This window comes from Natator depressus, chromosome 22 (genome assembly GCF_965152275.1).
Source record: "Natator depressus isolate rNatDep1 chromosome 22, rNatDep2.hap1, whole genome shotgun sequence".
Lineage (NCBI taxonomy): Eukaryota > Metazoa > Chordata > Testudines > Cheloniidae > Natator > Natator depressus.
Window position 1 is genome coordinate 3,117,650 of NC_134255.1, and position 22,088 is coordinate 3,139,737.

Consider the following 22,088-nt stretch of genomic DNA (forward strand, 5'->3'; position numbering starts at 1 on the left):
TGAGTCATCAGGCCAGAGGGAGACCGACTCCATTGTCCAGCCCAGTCTTTGGAGGCGGCAGACCCCAGGTCTAGTCCCTGTGCTCTAGACCTGAGGACGGAGAGCAAGAGCACACCTGGAGAAGGTGGAGCAGAGCAGAAGTGACGGGATGCAGAACACATCTTTGGTGTTTGCTCCCCTAGCCCCCTTCCCATTCTGTCGTCCTGTGGGGACAGTTTGGAAACAGTGACCCTGACACGCAGCCAATAAATGACATGTTTCAGGCAATGGACTTTTTGCTTTTAGAACTAACATTTGCAGAAAGTCAGTTCTCTGTGGCTTACCAGATCACAGCCAACTTGCTAGAGAACTTCAATGTTTACCCATCCAAACGAGTCTGTGCCAATGACAGACTGAGCGAGCAGCTCTGCAAACAGACTCAAAAATATTAATCACACAGTGCTCAGGTGCATTTTGAAAATGTGATGTTTATTAAACAAAAATAAACCTACTGACAAACAAGGCATTCATTCACCTGCATCTAGTCTGGAAATCATGACACTGGCAGGTCTAATGACATTAGATTTCTTCCTTGGGGTTCGTTGCATCCTGACCTAGTTCTTTCAGTCTCCTCACTGTCTCTCTTACCCTGTATCCCTTGTAGACAGCCTGGATTTTTGTGGCAGCTTTATCTTCTATTTCTTGGGTGGTTGTTTCATAGAGGCCAAGTTTGTCAAGCTCCTTCATTAAAAAAATAGAACCACAGAGGAAATGGCTTCGTAAACAGCTGACAGGCTGATCATTTTCTTGTAGTAAAAATGAATGCCTAAATTACAGTAAATCTGCATAATGTGCAGCCACTGAAAACTGCTGCTTCCCAAAGGCATTTTGGAAGCTGTGTGTGAACCAAAGGTTGAGAGGAAAACTAAATGTGTTTTGTCATCTTTATGTTTTTTTTTTTAACAACAGATCTAATCATTGGTGGGGTTGTTTTTAGGGCCAAATCTTGAAGCCCTTACTCAGGCAGAACTTTCTGTGACTCATTGGGAGTCTTGTCTGGGTAAGAACATCGTGATTTGGTCCTTATTTAAATACCAACTGCTCATCTCAGAGTTTCCAGAACACGAAGCTCCCTTCTGTGGGAGACTAACAGTGCCATTAAACTATCAGCATTTGCCAAGAGTTACTACTTGGTGGTGTGTGATACGATAGTTATTTCCTGTTAAGTAGGGGGGGAAATGGTGGCCTTTCATTCCCAGGGAGTGATAACTGTTGGCAAATGTTGATTTTTAAAAATGATGAGCACTGGAAGCCTGCGCCATAGTATCAAGCATGAAAGAGACTGAGTTACTAGGCAGAGAGAGAGAGAGAGAAAAAGAGAGACCCATTTCCAGTGGAAGATACAAATCAGGCTCCCCTACCTCCAACAAGGTGCCCCAGCTGGGAATGATGGAGAGGAGGAAGTCAAATACGACACCAAGTTGCAGTCAGAGCATCATATTAGCTAATTAGCTGGGGGAAATGATTTCATTAGCTCAGTGATCTAGAAACTAAAATCCAAAATGGGGAACGAGGGACACAGAGCCTCACAACAAAGGCAAATTCTCTGCAGATACGAATGAACTGCTTTATAAATGCTAATGGAACAAACGCATCCGGGGTGAAACTCTACTGAAAAGTCACCCCAGGGCTGAATCTGACTCCACACTCTTTGGGAAATCACACTGAACAATAGAAAGGGGAGGATCCTAAGCCAGCTGGGACAAAAGGCCTTGATTTTCTCTCTTCAGATTATTTGGCGAGAGATGCCCTGGAACTGATGGAGCACTTCCAGCTCCTGCTTAGCCATCTGGACATGGACACAAGGTGCAGCTCCAGCAGAGTCAAAATCCAGGCAGGCCTTGGGAGATTACTTACGGGCTCCATGGCTGAATCTTTCATCGACTCCTTCACCTCTTCTTGCAAAGATGCAGCCTCCTGTAAGAAGAACAGAAAAAAAATAAAGGTTCAACCAACCTTTACTTCACAATAGGAAAGAGCTCCAGTCCGAGCCCTGGGCTACGCCGTGGGGGGAGGGAGGGCAAAGCGATTGAAGTGATGCAACTTCAGCTATGTGAATAACATAGCTGAAGTCAATGTTCTTAGATCGACTTACCGTGGTGTCTCCACCGCGGTGAGTCGGCTGCTGCCGCTCCCCCGTCCACTCTGCCTGCACCTCTTGCGACGCTGGAGTACAGCAGTCGACAGGAGTGCGCTCGGGGATCGATTTATCATGTCTAGACTGGACGCGATAAATCAATCCCCGCTGGATCGATCGCTGCCCAGAGTCGACAGGGGAGCGGCAGCAGCCGACTCACCATGGTGGAGACACCATGGTAAGTCGATCTAAGTACGTCAACTTCAGCTACGTTATTCACATAGCTGAAGTTGTGTAACTTAGATCGATTCCCCCCCACAGTGTCGACCAGGGCTAAGTCTCCTTGGAGACTGCTCCAGAACATGGATCCCAAATGGAAATTCAGTTTCTCCCCATCTGTGTGAGTCTGTAATTCCCCTGGTCCCATTTCTCAGTTTAAGCACCAGCTCAACTTCCATGAATGGGGATGCGCAGAGCTGAAGACTGGATTTCAAAAGGCATCTGGTTACCATTATTGTTAACTGTTTTAACAGCACCCAGGAGTGGGTAAAACACCCACCAGCACAGATAAGAGAAGACCCCTGCTCTGAGGAGTTTAGTGACTTAATTTTTAAGTTAGCAGTGAGTGCAAGTGAAGCTAAAACCTTGAACCCTATCTCCCCTGTTCAACATATACATTAGGTCCCGTGTCCAGATCATTTCTAGACACAGGATAGGGCATCACCACTATGTACAACATAGCGGAATATTACTTGTATCATGGTCACCGCTTAGCTCAGTCTCTGCCCTGGAGGGGAGCTTGGGTGATATACGTTGCATCAGAACTGCCTTGTTCAGAGCCCTGAGAAGACAGAAGTCACGTCGCTGGATACGGCTCATCAGCGTGGGGGGCATCTTTCTTACTTTGTGCTCCTGTTTATTCAGAGGACAAACTTAGAAGTGGCGAGCCAGGTTAAGAACCTTGGCATTGTTTCTCACCAAGCCCGTTCCATGGAAGCCACATCTTGTCCATAGCATATAAGTACCTTATCCTACCACGCTCCTCAGATGTGCAGAATAATCACGACGGCAACATTCTAACTGAGTTTCAAAAGCATTTGGTGAGATTTTTCTTTTTAGTCCTGTGCACTGCAGGAAGACGAGACCCCTTAGAGCAGCAATCCCAGCCTACCTCAAAAGCTTTGTTGTTGTAGAATCTGTCATCTAGTTTAGCCCCCCATTCTGCTGGGTCAGACTTGGTTTCTGAAAATAAATACCAACATTTATCATATCAATGTCAAGCTATTAATTAAGACAGGAAGTTCCCCAGTCAAGTTACACGCACTCAGCAGGGTGGCAGCAGGATGACAGAAGAATGAAGATGATAGATTGAAAATAGAGGCAGCCTTGGCTGTGAGAAAAAGAAATGTTATTTTCTGCACTGCCACTAGGGGAGGGTAAAGGCCATGCCGGTTAAGGAATATCATGCAACCATGGTTCTAGGAACAGTCCCATGACAGCAGGGGAGCAAAAAGCCACTGTAGCATCTAACATCTAGGGACAGAGCCACAATTAAATCCACATAGGAGACTCAACAGGCTGGCAAGGCTGTGATCAGAGAGGTGTGTGCATGGCATGCAGCAGCTTGAACAATTCACTAGTGCCTGTCATGGCCATGCTTCCTCTCACGAGGAAATGCGAGGTGACCCAAGAAAATGGCATCACTGCACGTCCAAGTGGGACCAACATGCCCAGGAACAGCTATACCTGCAGCAGCAAGCCAATTAATCTCAGGGCCAGTGGGGGACCCCCATCCCAAGTTCATGGGGATCTCCTTACAGCCCTGAGGTGTGGATCTGACCTCCCAAATGGGAGGAGGAAGTTGATTACCTTACACTGAGGGATGTGCATTCCCTGCTGTCAAGCTTTTCTTGTGCGATAACCACACAAAAGCCTCTTACTCCTGTACTGTAATTTATTCTACATTAAAAAACTATTAGGTGGAAACCATAGTGAGACTGAGTAGTTTTGAGCCTGAATGTTCATCATCCCGTAACCCAACATATTCAGAAAATTAGATCGCTTCCTCAAGCCTACCATTTTCTAAAGGGTTACAGAGAATGTCAGTTATAAGCTAATGAGTTAAGAAAGGCTGTGTAGCAGGAAGAAAAAGGAATTATGAAGGAGGGAGAGAAATACAACAAGCTTTAAATGGGAAAATGCAATAAAGAAAATGGATTCAGAGATCTAAGATGCACAAAGAGTAGGGAAACCTATGAAACAGTCATTCACATTTGTGTAGTAATTAATATTAACAGCCATTAAGGGAGCCATGTCATCCATAGGGAGATCTGACATTCCATCCAGCTGAGAGCAATATGTACACACAGAAGAGGAGATACAAATACAGCAGTTCTCAATGACATTACCAGCTCAGAGAACCTTGTCATTTTAGCACTGTAACACCCATTAGGAAGGAATTTTTAAATCTCCATTTTAGGAGCTGGGAAAACAGAGATGTTGAACTTAAGTACCCCAAGTCACACAGTGAGAACAGAATTCAATTCTCTGGACTTAGCCCTGTGCTAGAACTTTCTTTTATAAGCAAAATTGCTCATTTACTTTACACTCACTTTCTCTTTTATCCAGCAGCTCTTCAAAATAGTTGGCTGCAAAGGCTGGTATATCTTCAGGCTGCTCCCTCAAAACTTCTCTGGCTAGTCCTTCTAGCAGATTTGCAAATCCCGGTGGAATGCGGTGATGGGTGTTTGAGAATGGTATAGACATGGTGTCGGAACAGGCCTTCTATGGCACCTGCAGTTCCATTTAAAGAGCATGGGCTAGTTACTTCTCGCCTGGGTCCAGCATTCATAATTCATTGCTATTTGCTCAAATACAATGTAGTGTTCAGAGAGCTAGCAAATGGTGTAGTTAAGGTTATGGAACTCACACCTCCCCCAGCGTATGCCCCTCAATAAAGTGTGAATATGAATGCCCACACAGGCTCTTTATTTCTAACGTTATTAAACACAGGCAGTTTATTTTTTTACCCTCTTAAAAATAACAATTTTGGGGGTTTAAATTTGTAGAACTCACCATTATGCTCACGACTTTAATTACCAGGCAAGTCAGGGAATGAAGGAGTTAAGGTTTCAGTTCAATCTCATTGCATATACATATTTTCAGACATGCTAGATTCTGCTTTCCCTTTTCACGGGCACAATTTGTATTTGCAGTGGGATTGTAGGAGCAAAGCTGATTTTTAACCTCTAATTACCGAATTAGCACAGTCAGGCAGCTGGATGTATAAGTACTCAGCGTTGCATTTAACGGTGCAAATTCTGTGGGTGCAACTTGTGCCTGGCACAACAAATCCTAGATCTTGGCAGGGGGTTAGACTAGATGACCCTTGCGGTCCCTCCTAACCCTATGGCTGTAGGAGGAGTCTATGAGTGTGGCCACCCTTCCGAAAGTGCACCCAGACTAGCTGGAAGGCAGAAGTGGGTCAGTGCCAGCACCTCCCACTCTCTTCCTTTCGGGAAACGGGGTTTCAGTTCAGGCAGCTGGATCAGGTTTCCCAGCTGGGCTAGCAGGGGAGCTGGTTCTGAGCTGCTCTTCGTAGCCGAGTGCCTCTGGGGTAGCTGCCTGCGGGCATGGGGCCCATGGCTCCCAGATTTCCAGCCAGCTTCGGGCAGCCGCAGTGGGGCCCTTTTAGCAGTGATGCTGTGGCTGGCAAAGGGCAGGGAGCCCCGGGGAGAAGAGGAGAAAGTTCCTGCCAGGAAGGTGCTGGCTGCACCCAGCCCGAAGTGTGTGTGGGGGGGAGTCCTGGGGTCCCCAGCTGCACCCCACGCCCGGCCCGGTGGGGGGGGAGGAGTCCCGGGGTGGGTCCCGAGCTGCACCCCACGCCCAGCCCGAAGTGTGTGTGGGGGGGAGTCCTGGGGTCCCCAGCTGCACCCCACGCCCGGCCCGGTGGGGGGGGAGGAGTCCCGGGGGGGGTCCCGAGCTGCACCCCACGCCCGGCCCGGTGGGGGGGGAGGAGCCCCGGGGGGGTCCCGAACTGCACCCCACGCCCGGCCCGGTGGAGGGGGGGAGGAGTCCGGGGGGGGCCCCGCCCCGGGGCACTAACGGCCGCGGCCCCCGGGCGGGCTCTTACCCCTCCGCCGCTGCGCTCGGCCGCTTCGTGGACGCTCCTGTTGCCTGGCAACAAGACCCCGCCCCTCCCGCCGGCTTGGGCGGGTGCCGGGAAGGGACAAACGCGAAGCCTCACGCTGGCCCCGCCCATCTCCCTGTAGGCTCCGCCCCCGGCCCCAGCTGGGGCCCGCTGTGCCCGTGCCGGGCCGCGGGCAGTGGAGAGCCCGGGGGCGCCCGGCTGCAGCGACCCACCCGGGCGGGGGAGCGCGTTTGGCTCCCGCTCGGAGCATGAAGCGTCGGCCCAGAACCAGCCAGGCAGGGCCCGAGCCCGGTCTCCAGCCTCTGTCTAGGAGCGGCGCGCCCCCGCCCCCTCCCGCGGGCACAAGCCGCCCGCCCCCGCCTCGGCTCCCTCCCGCGGGCACGAGCCGCCCGCCCCCGCCCCCCTCCCGCGGGCACGAGCCGCCCGCCCCGCCCCGCCCCGCCGGGGTTGCCAGTCCTGGTGGGATGTATTCCTGGAGAGTTCATGACGTGACACTCGTTTAATTCAAGATGAATGTTTAATTCCTGGAGACTCCAGGTCAGTCCTGGAGGTTGGCAGCCCCAGGCCTCGCCTGGCTCTTTGGGCCCTGGGCTGGCGTCAGAGCTAGGGGCGCCCGGCCCGGCTGCTTGGAGGGGCTAGTCGCCCACGGGGCTGACCCCAGGCGGAGCCTGACGGCAGCGATCGGGCTGAGGCCTCCTGGGGTGCAGAAAGGCCCCAAACACGGGGCGGCTGCTGGGGCGCGCCCGGCGGAGGAGTCCCGCGTGTGGTGGCTAGTGGCCAAGCTCATTCGGGCCGGAAAGCGGCTCCGCAGCTGCTCTGTGCCAAGCCCCTGGCTTTGAGGCTCAGGAGATTTTTACTCTAAACTCACGTGTACCCATTGGCTTCGGCTCTGTGCCTGGTGTGATCTGTCCCTGTTCCCCTGGGGGCTTTGGCAAGAAAGGGCTGTGTCTATGCGAGACACTCCCCCCCGATGTCCCACTATTGCTGTCACGGCGTCTGTCCACTGGCGTGTCCCCCCCTTCCCGCTAACATTCCCCTCTGGCCTCCTTTTGACTCAGTGACAGGAGGAGGAAGGTTGTCTCTTTAAAACTCACTCTAGAATACTGGCCTAACCATGTGATTTGACTTCTTGGCAGCTGTCCCCTGTTATCTTGGAGAGGAAATGGCTGCTTGCCTGCTGCTTGTGCTTACGCTGGCTTCTGCAGAAGGTGAGGGCTTAATTCCCGTCCGGCCACCAGGTCGCCCCGGCGGTAAGGGGCTGGGCGGACCCTCCTCCGCCGAGGGTCGCCCTGCCTGCCTCCGGGCCCCGGGCGCCGGGCTTAATTCCCGTCCGGCCACCAGGTCAACCCGGAGTTCGCCCTGGCGGTAAGGGGCTGAGCGGACCCTCCTCCGCCGAGGGTCGCCCTGCCCGCCTCCGGGCCCCAGGTTTAATTCCCGTCCGGCCACCAGGTCAACCCGGAGCTTGCCCCGGTGGTAAGGGGCTGGGCGGACCCTCCTCCGCCGAGGGTCACCCTACAGCCAAGGGAACGGGCTTGGCAGAATCAGCGGGGAAAGAAGACCCTGTTGAGCTTGACTCTAGTCTGGCACTGTGAAGACACATGAGAGGTGTAGAATAAGTGGGAGGCCTCCGGGCCGCCGGTGAAATACCACTACTCTTATCGTTTTTTTCACTTACCCGGTAAGGTGGGGGGTAGGAAGAGCCGACATCGAAGGATCAAAAAGCGACGTCGCTATGAATGCTTGGCTGCCACAAGCCAGTTATCCCTGTGATAACTTTTCTGACACCTCCGGCTTAAAACCCAAAAAGTCAGAAGGATCGTGAGGCCCCGCTTTCACGGTCTGTATTCATACTGAAAATCAAGATCAAGCGAGCTTTTGCCCTTCTGCTCCACGGGAGGTTTCTGTCCTCCCTGAGCTCGCCTTAGGACACCTGCGTTACAGTTTGACAGGTGTACTGCCCCAGTCAAACTCCCCAGCTGACACTGTCCGAGGGTCATATCATGTGCATGAAAAGTGTTGTCTGGAAAGCGAGAGAACATGAGAAGCAAAACTGATTTTCTAGTGACAAATCAGAGGGGTCCAGTAGCGGAGAACTTTCCTTCTCTCTGTCCAGACTTTCCTGCTTCCAGGGAACACCTGAGAGAGGCAAGTTGGTTAGGCTTCTGTGGTTGCACTAAAAATCTCACTGAGATATTCCGCCCCTTTGGAAGCCTTCTGGATGGGGACTTTTGTCTCAATCTAACAAGAAAAAAAGTTAGCGTGTAGAATACCCCTGAGAGGTCAGATTTGGGGACCCCTCCCCCCCTTCCTTCATCACCATTTTCAGCTTTTTTGTTTGGTTGGTTGGTTTTGAGTTTGCCTCCCTCATTAAATGAGACAAAATTTTATAGGAGGCAAAATTTCTGTAAAAACCCCTGTCTGTTCCCGTGGATTTCCCCCTTCTTCCCATTCTCCCTTCATCCTGCTAGACCCTCATGTGTTGCTCCTTCAGTAACTCTTTTTCCTTCAGACTTGTTTTTCTGTAACATGTCCTTTTAAGAGTCTGTTTGCTTCTGTTGCTCTGAATTATGCAGGGCTTTGGTGTGCCAAACTGGAAATAATGGTAGTTTCATTTAAATGAAAAATGAAGGGTTGTTATCGAATTAATTATGAAAGTGACTAATCCCATTAACGCAATCTCCTCTGTGCTATTAAATTCCATTTGTTTTATGCTGTTTCTGCATTGTCAGTTGGCAGTATGCACAGATTCTTGTGTTGGCCAATAGGCACATCACGGAAGTAAGCGGGTGGTACTTGGATGTGTGGCCATCTGGGGCTTTGGACCCCTGGGATGGTAAGGGAGGTGGATTGGGATCGTGAGGTAAGTACATTATCTAGATATTGAAATTTTAGATGGTCATCTTGAGGATTCTAGAGTTAACATTCCACTGAGAGTTGGGGCTGGTTACACTTCTCCGAGTCCCCGCTGCAGATTCTGGAAGACAGCATTGCGTTGGTTACATGCAGTTCATGTTTTCAGGGTTATCATCACAATCATGAGAAAAAGAGAAACACAATTATTTTTATATGGAAGTTCAGTTTCTAGAAATGGCGGATTCCGTGACAGATGGGCAGAGTGTGAATTCTGTGGTAAATTCAGCAGGAGCCGAATAAACAGGGCCCTGGTAATACACATCTGAACTACTATGACTATTGTCACAAGTTGGTCCCAATTATTTATTAGATTCCGACCATCATCATATTTACAGCATTGGTACAATATTGTGATTTCTTCGAGTACTGGATCAGTGGAGAAAGAATTTTATTTTTCCAATTCTGTGGAGTTAACTTTTGATGACTCCAGCAATTAAAGATCTTCAGTTCCCAACTCCCGGACCTATTTATCCTCCTCAATATCTTGCTCATTTAATTGTTACATGCTAGAAGCAGTGTTTACAATTGACATGTGGCTTTTTAACAGAGTAGCTTAAAGTACACAATGTTTTTCCAATTTCTCCTTATCTGTCTTGATATTTGTATCATGCTGATATTTGAGCATCTTGCAAGACAATATATAATAATATGTATTTATTAGCAGTTTATGCTGTCAGAAGATGATCAATTTTTGTTGGTTTGTTTCCTTTATTTGAAGGATTTTTGGCTCAAACATGCTGTATTATCTCAACATCAATATTGTAGGTGTCACAACAAAATCAATAGCCACTGTGTGCTGCCATCTCCAGACTTATTTTGTTTTTTTCCTTTTTCTAAAGTAAGAAAGAACAAAAGGAAAGTTGTCATGGGAGAGCACTGTGTGTTTGTTTCCCCATAATAGGCTTCATTAACTCTGTCTCACAAAATGACAGCTATAGACAGAAATTCCTAACAGTTACCTACCTACCTCCCAGTGCATACCCCGTAGAGGATAAGGGGTTTGGCATTTCTATGAGGAGTAAAATATTGACAGGCTGATCATGACATTTTTGTGGATCCTAGGTGTGACGTTTCGCTTTGCATCCTATTATGGTGACCACATGGTATTACAGAAGAAACCAGCCGGCGCAGTGGTATGGGGCTACGGGGAATCTGGCGCTAATGTTACCCTGTCACTTTCCAAAGACAGCAAAGTAATAATGAAGAAAATGGCACAAGTTGAAGGTAATAAAATAAATCTCAGATTCCTACTGCTTTGCACTTCCCCATGACCACACAGCTTCCAGGGCCTCTCTGCCCCCACTCCCTGCCTCTGATGAGGGCCAGGAAACATCCCCCAAACAATAACACGTATCCACTTCCCCAGCCAAGTGGATGTCCTACAGACGAGCTCCCAGGCAGTGGGAGAACGTGGCACCGAACCCTGTGTCCTCTATGATTTGTTGGCTTTGTGTTGTTGCCATCTGACCTTCAGAGAGGATAGGGAGCTGTGCTAGTTAGAGGGCTTCTCCAGTGGCTCAAGTGGTACAAGGAATTGAAGGAGGCATGTTCTAGTCCCAAATTCCCAAGTACCTGTTTACTTTCTGCAATAACTGACAATTGTCTGGAGCACACATGCGTGGTGATGATGAGTCTCTAGTTACAGTTACACTTTGAGACCCATCAGCAGGTTTTAAATCCATTTAATGTGTGCCATGTTAATTTTATATCGTTTGACTTTTTTAATCAAAATGTCATGTTGTACCAAGTCAAATGCCTTGCAGAAGTCTAAGTATATTACGTCAGTGCTATTACCTTGATCAACTAAACATGCAATCTCATAAAAAAAGTCAAATTTGTTTGACCAGATCTATTTTCCTTAAACCCATGTCGATTTGCATGAATTGCATTACCTTCCAATAGTTTATTAATCCATTATCTTGACTGAGATCAAAGTCCGGCTGACAGGCCTATAATTACCTAGGTCGACCTGTTTACCCTTTATAAAAATTGGCACGTTAGCTTTCTGCCAGTCTTCTGGAAGTTCCCTGGTGCTCCAAGACGAATTACAAACCCACATCAATGGCCCAGTCTGCTGCTCAGCCAGCTCTTTGAAAACTTTTGGACGTAGGTTATCTGTACCAACTGATTTTAAAATATCGAACTGCAGTAGCCTCTGTTTAATACCCTCCAGCGACACTAGTGAAATGGAGCATGTTATCCTCCTCCTATGATGAGATTATATTAGGGCTGTCAAGCGATTAAAAAAATTAATTGTGATTAATTGCACTGTTAATAATAGAATACTATTTATTTCAATATTTTTGGATGTTTTCTACATTTTCAAATATATTGATTTCAGTTACCACACAGAATACAAAGTCCGCAGGGCTCACTTTATATTTATTTTTGATTACAAATATTTGTGCTGTAAAAAACAAAAGAAATGGTATTTTTCAATTCACCTCATACAAGTACTGTCGTGCAATCTCTTCATCATGAAAGTTGAACTTACTGTACAAAAAATAACTGCATTAAAAAATAAAACAAAGTAAAACTTTAGAGCCTACATGTCCACTCAGTCCTACTTCTTATTCAGCCAATCGCTCAGACAAACAAGTTTGTTTACACTTGCAGGAGATAATGCTGCCCGTGTTTTGTTTACGATGTCACCTGAAAGTGAGAACAGGCTTTCATATGGCACTGTTATAGCTGGCATTGCAAGATATTTACGTGCCAGATGCGCTAAAGATTCATATGTCCCTTCATATTTCAACCACCATTCCAGAGGTGATGCTGGTGACAACCATGCTGATGACAGGTTCTGCTCGATAATGATGCAAAGCAGGATATAGAAGCTCTTTATACCCTGTCAGTCCAGTATGGGGGTGGCCCACTCCACCACTCGGTCGTGGGCTTCCCCGTGGGTGATTTCTGTCAACTGTGGCCCGGCCCCCGGCATGGGGTCACCTAAACAGGTAATCCTTGGATTCTGAGCCGCCAAAAAATCAAACAGTCTGTGGAATTAGCCCCCTGGGCAGGGCGAAGCAGCAAGCAGGCTGCAACCCCGGGGCAGGGTAAGGCAAGCGAGCAATCAGTCTGTAGGCCTCACAGCCCTCGGGGCTGGGGCGTAGTTTAGGCAACGTCCTCAACGGGCAGTGGTTCGGCTTCCACGGCGGTCTCCGCAGCTGGCGGGTCGTCTGGTGGGTAGTCCCAGTCCCCAGGCTTTACCACCAGGGGCGCTGCAGGTACCTCTGCAGGAGCCAGCAGTGTACTCCCTTCCTCCTTCGCCCCCGCCTCCCCTTGACTGGCCTGGGCTGCCTCCTTTTATCTGAGTTCTCCACTTGGAGCATGTGCATCAGGGAAGAGGGGGCGTGGCCTCCTGGGCCCACAATGATTGGTCCGCACTTGGCAGCCCAGTGTGGGGCTGGTACACCCCGTCACAGCATGCTCCACACCTCGTCCCTCTCCAATTTTGGAAGGCACTTCTGATTCTTAAACCTTGGGTCGAGCGCTGAAGCTATCTTTAGAAATCTCACACTGGTACAATGTTTGTGTTTTGTCAAATCTGCCGTGAAAGTGTTCTTAAAACGAACGTGTTCTGGGTCATCATCCAAGATTGCTATAATATGAAATACATGGCAGAAAGCGGGTAAAACGGAGCAGGAGACATACAATTGTCCCCCAAGGAGTTCAGTCAAAATTTAATTAACATGTTATTTTTTTAACAAGCATTATCAGCACGGAAGCATGTCCGCTGGAATGTTGGCCGAAGCACAAAGGGGCATACGAATATTTAGTGTATCTGGCATGTAAAGACCTTGCGGTGCCGGCTACAGAAGTGCCATGCGAACGCCTGTTCTCATTTTCAGGTGAAATAGTAAACAAGAGAGGGCAGCATTATCTCCCGTAAATGTAAACAAACTTGTTCGTCTTAGTGATGGGCTGAACAGCCCTAGATTATATCATCTGTTTTCCCCACCAAATACAGAAAGGAAATCTTTATTGACCACTTCTGTCTTTCCAGCATTGTCACTGATAATTCTGCCATTTCCATCTAGTAATGGACCAATACCATTGTCAGGATTTTTTTTGTTCCTAATACGTTTTAAAAACTCCTTCTTTTTCTCCTTGACGCTGCTGGCCATAGATGTCTGCTTGCGTCCATTTGCTTCCCTTATCAATTTTCTGCAATTCCTAACTTCTGATTTATATTAATTATTCTCAACTTCACCTTTCTTCTATTTGTTATATGTTTTTTTTTAGTTTTTATAGTTGTCTTCACTTCCCCTCTAGACCTGTTTGGTTTTTTAATGGGCCCAGCCTTCTTCCTCATTTGTGGGATTGTGGCTTTTGTGGCATCGAGTAAGATGTTCTTAAATGATTCCTAATTATTGCACATATTTTTCTAATTAAATTCTTCCTCCGAGCTGCTTTGGCTCATAATTGTTTTCAGCTTTGTACAATTAGCCCTATTAAACCCCATAATATGAAATGTCCCTTTTCATTTAATAAAAACCTCTGTTTGTTTCGCTGGATTGATACCAATCAGGGATCTGTGCTTGCTGCTATCAAGTCAGGGTCCTTTGCTTCATGTTTCAGAGCACTCGGAGACCTGGAAAGTTGTACTGGCTCCTATGGACCATGGTGGCCCTTATAGTGTGATGGCAGAGCAGCATTCTAGGGAAGAGCCAAAGAATCTGACGCTGCGGGATATCTACTTTGGAGACATCTGGCTTTGCAGTGGGCAAAGTAACATGGAGATGACAGTTTCCCAGGTAATCTCCAGTCCTCCAGTAGGTAATGAGGCATCAGCCTTTGCAGGGGTTGGGACAGGCCTGGTAACTATCTCCAAAGGAAAAGAAAGTTGTTCCCTTTTGATCTGTCCGTGTCAGACATTAAGCTTGCTCAGTGAGCTACAAGGAATCATAGAAATCCAGTTCAGTTTTCCTAGTGTTTTGTCCAGTCTAGTTTTAAATCTCTCCCATGCTGGCTGGAGCTTCCGCAACTTCCCAGCCTCTTGCACTCCTAAGTGACCTCACCCTCCAGAGTATTTGTCACTGGGAGCTGCAGGGTTTCAGGTCTGCAGACTGTATGTTAACCACACAGTTAGCAGCCAGGACTGCTGTGGGAAAGGCCATGTTGATTCACCACCCTGCCTGTTTCCTAGATAATCAATGCCAGTAAGGAGCTCTCCGAGGCATCTCTCTATCCATATATCCGTGTGTTCACGGCCGCTCTTATTCAGTCTGAAGTGGAATTGCAGGACCTGGCTAAGATTGACTTGGAGTGGTCTATACCGACAGCTGGTGAGTACAAAGTGGGTCTGTACAAATCCCCCTTAAAAAGAGCCTGTTTAACTCCAGAACCTACTGTAGAGGCAAGAAGGTCAACACACGTTCTCTGAGACTTTCAAGAACCCTGTTGTTTAACCAGGCGAGACCAGATGCCTGTAGCTAAGGTAAAAAAACAAGCAGAAAGAACCTTTCAGGCCTTCTTCATCCAGCATAAAGAAGCAAAAGAGAGCAAACCCTATGTATAAATTTAAAATCCTGTAGGTGTTCTCTTCCAGCTCTGATTTCTAGCATGCTTGTTCTAGTGTGTATAGGTTAGGGATGTTCAGATGTCCAGATTTTATAGGGACAGTCTTGATATTTGGGGCATTGTCTTATGTAGGTGTCTGTTATCCCCCACCCCTTTCCCAATTTTTCACACTTGCTATCTGGTCACCCTAGTATAGGTTCTTCTCCCACCCTCACAAATATCTGAGCGCCTTCCAGTTGTACATTTAGCAACAGTCATGAGCAGCTGATTCTTTCTCTCATCCTCTCCCAGGGCAGGATCGTGCACGCAGTGCAGCCGTTTGCTTTGGGAGTGGTTTTGTTGTTGTTTGTACGTGGCCATGCTGCTCTGTGTCTTAGCAATGACTGGTTGGAGAATGTACCTGGCCCTTGGAGTGGAAGGTGGGGAGGTTTGTGATGGTCCTGAGGGAGTTCAGTCCAGAGTCTGGACCCAGCCCCCGAGAAAGCTCTGTCTCCTGGACAGACCAGCTTTACCATGGTGCTAGAAAGTTCCATTGTGCCTGAGGAATGGAGTTGTCAACCACACCTTCATCCTGGACTTTGGGGCTCTTAGATACGCTGGGCCTCGGCCATTGCATGCCTTGAAGATAAGGACCGAGACCTTGAAATGGGTGGGAAGCCGGTGTAGGGAGCAGCAATGTTCCCTCCAGGCAGCCCCTGGGATCAATGCACGCTGTTCTCTCCAGCATGTTTTACAGTGTCTACTTCTAACGGAAAAAGAACAGGAGGACTTGTGGCAACTTAGAGACTAACAAATTTATTTGAGCATCAGCTTTTGTGAGCTACAGCTCACCTCATCGGATGCAACTTATGCTCAAATAAATTTGTTAGTCTCTAAGGTGCCACAAGTCCTCCTGTTCTTTTTGCGAATACAGACTAACACGGCTGCTACTCTGAAACCTGTCATTATGCAAGGTACTTCACACGGGAATCTCTCCCGTCTCTTGAGAGGTGGTGCCCATTTCTGGAAGGCTTCCCTGATATTCAGCCTAACACTTCCCCTCCCCTTGGAACCGCTCCTCTGGATCAGACAGGACACTGGCCAGGTGGACGCTCTCCTTGCACTGGCCCTCCCACAGGGTGGATTTCCCCGGCGGGGGGGTGTCCCCCAGCACGTGCAACTCTGCCTCTGGCAGCCCCCCCGATGTTTGCATCGCCTGCAGTTTTCTGATATTTGCCTCTCGATTCTCTTTTTCCTGAACAGAAAACTTGGGTCACGGGAACTTCAGCTACTTCTCAGCTGTGTGTTGGCTGTTTGGCCGTCACTTGTATGAGATGCTCCAGTACCCCATAGGATTGGTGGAGTCCTCCTGGGGAGGGACCTGCATTGAGGCCTGGTCCTCAAGAAGGGCGCTGCAGGAGTGCGGGCTCAAAGGCGACGCCAGACGGTGAGGACATTGAGAGCAAGTTCAGGGCTGTGAAAAACACGTCATGGACTGTGAAATCTGATCTCCCCCGTGAAATCTGGCACCCAGCTGGGGGCTCCTACCCTGCACAGGTTCCAGCTGCTAGTCCTGGCTGGGGATGGGGAAGGACAAGGACCAGACTTCCTCCTCCCTTGCAGGGGCCACTCCCAGGGCAGGTCCGAGCCATCTCCAGGAACCTACCCCAGCTGCAAGAAGCTCTGCAGCTCCAGCTGTCAGCCTCCCACCGGGGTGGGAGACTGCTGGGAAAACTGGACAGAAACGGACCTGGGGACTACAGTGAACGAGAAGCCTGACAAAGCCCTGGCTGGAATGATTTAGTTGGGGTTGGTCCTGCTTTGAGCAGGGGGTTGGACTAGATGACCTCCTGAGGTCCCTTCCAACCCTGAGATTCTGTGACTCTATGACATATGGTAGCCCACCCCTTCCCCATAGCCTGCGACCCTCACTTCAGCATTGCTGATGGTGGTGGTGCTGGCTTTAGAACTGGGTGCCTGGCCAGCAGCCTTCCTCTCTGGCTGCCCACTGAAAGCAGTGCGCCTGCCAGCTGCAGGGCAGAAGGGAGGGTGGCAATCCCATGACCACCTTTTGGGTCAGGACCCCCACCATGAAATTTCCGATGTAAACATCTGAAACTGTGAAATTGACTAATTTTAAAAAACCTTGGCCATGAAATTGACCAAAATGGACTGTGAATTTGAATTTGGTAGGGCCCTAAGTATATGCCTTCCCGCTTCAGTGCCCACTCCGTACCCATTCCATCTGAATGAACTGCTCCCACTCCCCTGAAGCTCCCCTGGCCACTGCCTCCAGCCCTTGCTGGGCCAGCCTGAACCCGATTTCATTCTGTGCCGGAGTAATTCAAGCCCTGACATTCCACTCTGAAAAGCCTCCCCTGTGGGTTGGTACAGAGCTTGGCAGCTTTCTGCCCTGGGGGGAGTGTGACACAGCTATGGCAATGACACAGGTAGGGCTGGGGCGGGGACGTGCTGGAATAACCCCAGACGGAGTTGGTAACTGCATCTCGTTAGTGACCATTTAACCCCTTCCCTAGAGGCTGTTTTTCCAGCACATCTCCCTCGGGCTGAGCTCGTCTTTGTCCAGTGCTTTTAGCTCTGTCAGTCTGACCCCAAACGGTTCACCTCCTCTGGTCCTGTGTATCCAGTCCCCGAGGAACAGGTCCAGTGATTGCCCAACATAGGGGATCAATGCCACCTGGAGTCGGCCGGTCACCTTGTGTGGCGTGAGCCGCTGCCCCCCACCAATCAGTGCTTGTCTCGTGTCGTAGGTTTCTTCTTCCCACGCTACTTTCTGGCCCTAACATGCCCTCTGTACTCTGGAATGCGATGATCCACCCGCTCCTCAACATGTCCCTCACGGGCGTTATCTGGTACCAGGGTAAGTCTGGCAGCGTATCACAGCACCAGCCATGCCACTTTGGGTGCTGGACCCAGCTCTCACTTGTCCCATGTGCTCATTGCAGGTGAAACAAACACCTTCATAAACACAGATCTGTACAACTGCACATTCCCGGCTCTTATCACGGACTGGCGCAAGGCCTTCCACGCCGGGTCTGATGGGCAAACGCAGCCGCTCTTCCCCTTCGGGTTTGTCCAGGTGAGTGGTAGCCAGGGTACTGACCGCGCCATGGAGACAGTAATTGCTGCTCAGATCCAGCTCCTGCTTGCTGCTCGTTTCTTTCACTTCACTGCAGAGCATTCCCTGGTGCTGCGCTGGACCGGCAGGGAGGGCTGGGCTGAGTCAGTTTGATCACAGTTTTCCTGCTGACTCCTTGATACTAATGGACCCAGGAGTGGTTTTGCCATAGGCCCCAAGTCCTGGCACAGAGGCTTTGTAGGGGGAGAGTGAGTTGTGCTGAAGGGATGATATACCCCTCTTGCCCCTGGGGCGCAGTCAGGCACTGCTGCCTGTCCCCTTTTCATTCTGGCTGGGGTCTTTGCCCTGCTGGCTCCTCTGCTCCTGTCTCTATCTCACAGCAGAACGGGGATGGGGGAAGACAGGGCCCCCACATCTCAGACCCTGTCACTTCCCCTCTTGACGCACTGGGAGGGGAAAGGGGGAAGAGACGCCATCCCTGCTCTGTCCCCTCCTCTGCCTCACCCCCAGACTCTCCTGGCTTCAGGTGAGTTGGGGAGGAGGAGGAAAGAGGGAACATATGGGTGGAGGGAGAGGACTGGCAGGGAAGGGGAGGAAGGAGGCGAGTGCTGGGGTAGAGCAGCGTCAGAGGCGCACTCTGAGGAGAAGGACTGAGCCCAGCAGGGCTGCGGAGGGAAAGGGCGTGAGGGGACGAAGTAAGAGAGTCCAGCTGACCTTCGAGTTAGTGCCCTGCCCGCAGTCCCGCCGATAGGCCTCGCCCAGTGCCCTTCCTATCGGTCGCCCCCCGTCTGTCCCAGCCCACCACACCTCCTCTGCCTGCCTGCCACCCTCTGTGCCCGGGGGTCTCAACCTGTTTCTTTCTGAGCCCCCCGCATGCGATAAAGACTCCACGGCCCCCCTGTGCCGCAACGGTTGTTCTGCCTATAAAAGCGAAGGTGCTGGGTCTAGGGGAGCTGTGGGTACAGCAGCACCCCCTGGCTTGAAGTGGTTTCCGTCCTATGTAGGGTTTACAGTTTGGTTCAATGGCTCTCAGCTCCTCCCCCCCCCCCCCCCGCTGTACCCATTGTTCCAGCCCCCCTGTAAAAAAGCCCCTGGGGGTAACAAGCAGGGCAATTGCCTGGGGCCCTGCGAAGCTCAGGCTTCGGCTTGAACTTCAGGGCGGTGGGGAGTCGGCTTTCTGCCCTGGGCGCTAGTGAGTCTGATGCTGGCCCTGCTTGGTGGGCCCCCTGAAACCAGACCCCTGATTGAGAACTGCTGCTCTATGCCATGGTGACCCTGCTCTGCCTGGCTGGGGCGTCCCCTGGCCCCCATGTCTCATGGTCTGGGGTGGAGCAGAAGCTCCACTCTCCACATGGGGAGTTAGTACGGGGCTGCTGGCGCAAGTCAGGGCCTCCTGGGCCGCCCTCTGCTGGGGCGGGTTGGTGTGTGGGACACTGGGAAGCAGGGCTGGCTGGGGGGCTCTGGCCCCGGTGGGGGATCAGCTCTTTCCCAGCTCTCCCTGTCTTTGCAGCTATCCACATTCCGCCGCCAGGACTGGGATGACCGTTTCCCCCGCATTCGGTGGCACCAGACCGCTGACTACGGCTATGCGCCCAACAAGAGAATGCCCAACACCTTCATGGCCGTGGCAGTGGATCTGTGCGACGAGCTCTCGCCCTACGGCAGGTAACTGCCCACTCCCTGCACAGCAGCCTGCAGTGCGCCCAGGGGATGTTCTGTAGCGCCTGGCCTGGAGGTGCCAGGGCCTTTCCGCACGCCCGAGGGGCGGGGCTGAAGCAGGGAGGAGTGTGGGAGGAGAGTGGGGCAGGGCTGGGAGAGAGGAGGAGGACAGGGAGTGCCGAAAGGGGAGAAGAAATCCCCTAACGCACAGTGCTCCAGGGCCACTCCCCACCCCCGTGTCACTGGCCTCCCAGATCTGTTCACTGTGCTTTCCCCAGCTGCATCCCGCTGAGTTCTTCCCCGCCTGTGAGAGGCGGGGAGATGTATAGGTCGCTAGCCCTGTCAAGTACCGGGCGGCACAGCGGGCTTGGGTGCACTGCTGTGATAGCCAGTAAAGGACACAGGTACTGGGGACAGGCGCTCGGAGCCAGCGACCAGCCCACCGCGAGTGGGCAGAGGGCTTTGTGGAGAGGCCGGTCCAGCCGTGTTTCGCACACAGGTGCATGCAGCGTCGGTGTACTCAGCGTACATGGAAGAGGCGACAGACAGCACCGCAGAGCCTGGTGCCAGATCTCTGGGGCCCGTTGCCCCCCAGAGCAGCCTGGGGAGCTGAGCTGGGATCTGTTCGGTAGCCTGGTCTCTTCAAATGGGTGCCCCCTTTCCATTCGGTGCGGGGGGGTGGGGGGGGTCTGCCCAGGAGTCCTTTCCCTGCCCCCGGAACTAGACTGCCTCCCGTTGTCTTCGTGCCCTCCCCTTCCACGGCTGACTTCTTTACCTCCAGGGTTGGCCGCTGTCTCAGTCAGTCCCCCTCCCTGGCAGACCTGCTCCCTCTGGCACCTGCTCCCCCATCAACCTCCCCAGCCAGCTGCTGCTCTCTGCAGGGTCCCGTTGACTCATCCTGCGGTTAGATGAAGCTCTTTGCTGCTGGGGTGGGGTGAGGGCACCCTGGAGCTACACGGCACCCTCTCCTGGCAGAGGTGGAGTTTCAGGAGCCACTGCCTTTGGCTGCACCACTGGGAAGTGGCTCCCTGCCCTCTCCCCATCATTTCCCCCGTGCTTCCCTTTTGGCAGCATTCACCCCCGGGATAAACAGACCGTGGCATATCGGCTGCACCTGGGAGCCCGAGCTGTGGCATATGGAGAGAAAGACCTGGTCTTCCAAGGCCCATATCCTACAAAAGTCGTGGTGGATGGAGCCAGGGGCCTCATTAACGTCACGTATGGCCAGGAACTCCAGCTGCTTCTAATGCACGACCGCATCTTTGAGGTGAGGAGCATGTGCGTAGGGGTCCCGGCATGGCTCAAGGCAAGAGCCCAGGGCAGAGGGGCTGCACTCTTACTGGGCTAGCCTGAGTGGTGTCCGTGGGGCACGTGACCCCTCCAGCACCATCAGCTGGAATAGCTGGCCAGATGTCAGCGGGGCAGGCAGCTCTCACCACATGCTGGCTAGCTGTCGAAATAAAAGTTTGCAGTGGACAGAGCCCAGGGCAAGAGGGGCGATCTAGCAAATGCTGCCTCTCCTGCTGTAGAAGTGGGGGGAGCTGCGTTCCCCTGCTGTCCGAGGGGGAGACGAGGCTGAGCTGGGAGGCGCGTGGGGCCCTGAGCAGCCACACTGCAGAGCAGCCCTGCAATCTCCACCCCAGAGCGCAGCGCCGCAGCCGCCCAAGCCAGAAAACAACAGAGCTACAGCCCCGTGCTGCCGAGCAAGGTCACGTGACTGGTCTGCGCTTCTTCCCGCAGGTGTGCTGCTCTCACGGGCCCCAGCTCTTGGTGCAGGAGCCGTGCCAGTGGCTTCCAGCACCCATGCTGTCTGCATCTTCCCACACAGTGACGCTGTCCGGCCCTGGCTGCAGGGACGCTGCCACCCGCCTGCGCTATGCATGGGCAGAGTGGCCGTGTGAATACAGACAGTGTCCCATTTACAACAAGCACCTGCTGCCAGCACCTCCCTTTCTTATCGACACTCTGCATTAGGAACAGGCTGGACCAACGGCTAGGCGGCTGTAGGCACACAGCCAGGGCCTGAGCAAATTCATGCTCCATTTTGGTAAATTTCATGCTCACAGGATTTTTAAAATCTTAAATTTCACAAAAAGAACAGGAGGACGTGTGGCACCTTAGAGACTAACCAATTTATTTGAGCATCAGCTTTCGTGAGCTCCAGCTCACTTCATCGGATGTGTCACGAAAAGCTCACGAAAGCTTGTGCTCAGATAAATTGGTTAGTCTCTAAGGTGCCACAAGTCCTCCTTTTCCTTTTGCGGATACAGACTAACACGGGTTAGTGGGTTCCAGGAAGCAGCTGGCACGTCCAGCTCCTTGGCACAGGGGCGACTAGGTGGCTCTGTGCAGTGCCTGCGCCTGCAGGTGCCGCCCCTGCACTTCCCATTGGCCACGGTTCCCAGCCAGAGGGAGCTGTGAAGCCAGCACTCGGGGCAGGGGCAGCGTGTGGAGCCCCATGGCCCCTGTGCCTAGGAGCCGGACGTGCTGGCCGCTTCCAGGAGCCACATGGAGCCAGGGCAGGGAGGGAGCCTGCCTTAGCCCCTCTGTGCCTCTGACTGGACTTTTAGCGGCTCGGTCAGCACTGCTGCCTGGAGCTGCCAGGGTCCCTTTTCGACCGGAACGCCCGGCAACCCTAGTTTGGGGGG

The 22,088-nt window shown here is 51.5% G+C and overlaps 2 protein-coding genes across 4 annotated transcripts; one reads left to right on the plus strand and one right to left on the minus strand.

Moving 5' to 3' along the window:
* Window positions 1-501: 501 nt before the first annotated feature.
* On the minus strand, window positions 502-6,601 carry SPA17 (sperm autoantigenic protein 17). 2 transcript variants are annotated; one of them, XM_074936893.1, is made up of 5 exons: window positions 6,479-6,601; window positions 4,729-4,909; window positions 3,288-3,358; window positions 1,897-1,956; window positions 502-720 (listed from the first exon to the last, which is right to left on the minus strand). In XM_074936893.1, the coding sequence occupies exons 2-5, from the start codon at window positions 4,880-4,882 to the stop codon at window positions 559-561; spliced, it is 447 nt and encodes a 148-aa protein (XP_074792994.1). In that variant the 5' UTR covers window positions 4,883-4,909; window positions 6,479-6,601; the 3' UTR covers window positions 502-558. The 2 variants fall into 2 exon arrangements, with proteins under 2 accessions (XP_074792994.1, XP_074792993.1); XM_074936892.1 differs by lacking the exon at window positions 6,479-6,601 and adding an exon at window positions 6,249-6,381 and having other exon boundaries at window positions 504-720.
* A 66-nt stretch (window positions 6,602-6,667) lies between these two features.
* On the plus strand, window positions 6,668-21,600 carry SIAE (sialic acid acetylesterase). 2 transcript variants are annotated; one of them, XM_074936890.1, is made up of 11 exons: window positions 6,668-6,803; window positions 7,403-7,474; window positions 10,242-10,403; window positions 13,761-13,936; window positions 14,329-14,467; window positions 15,945-16,128; window positions 17,453-17,562; window positions 17,648-17,781; window positions 19,292-19,446; window positions 20,512-20,707; window positions 21,181-21,597. In XM_074936890.1, the coding sequence occupies exons 2-11, from the start codon at window positions 7,429-7,431 to the stop codon at window positions 21,412-21,414; spliced, it is 1,536 nt and encodes a 511-aa protein (XP_074792991.1). In that variant the 5' UTR covers window positions 6,668-6,803; window positions 7,403-7,428; the 3' UTR covers window positions 21,415-21,597. The 2 variants fall into 2 exon arrangements, with proteins under 2 accessions (XP_074792991.1, XP_074792992.1); XM_074936891.1 differs by lacking the exons at window positions 6,668-6,803; window positions 7,403-7,474 and adding an exon at window positions 8,988-9,126 and having other exon boundaries at window positions 21,181-21,600.
* The last annotated feature ends 488 nt before the right edge of the window (window positions 21,601-22,088 follow it).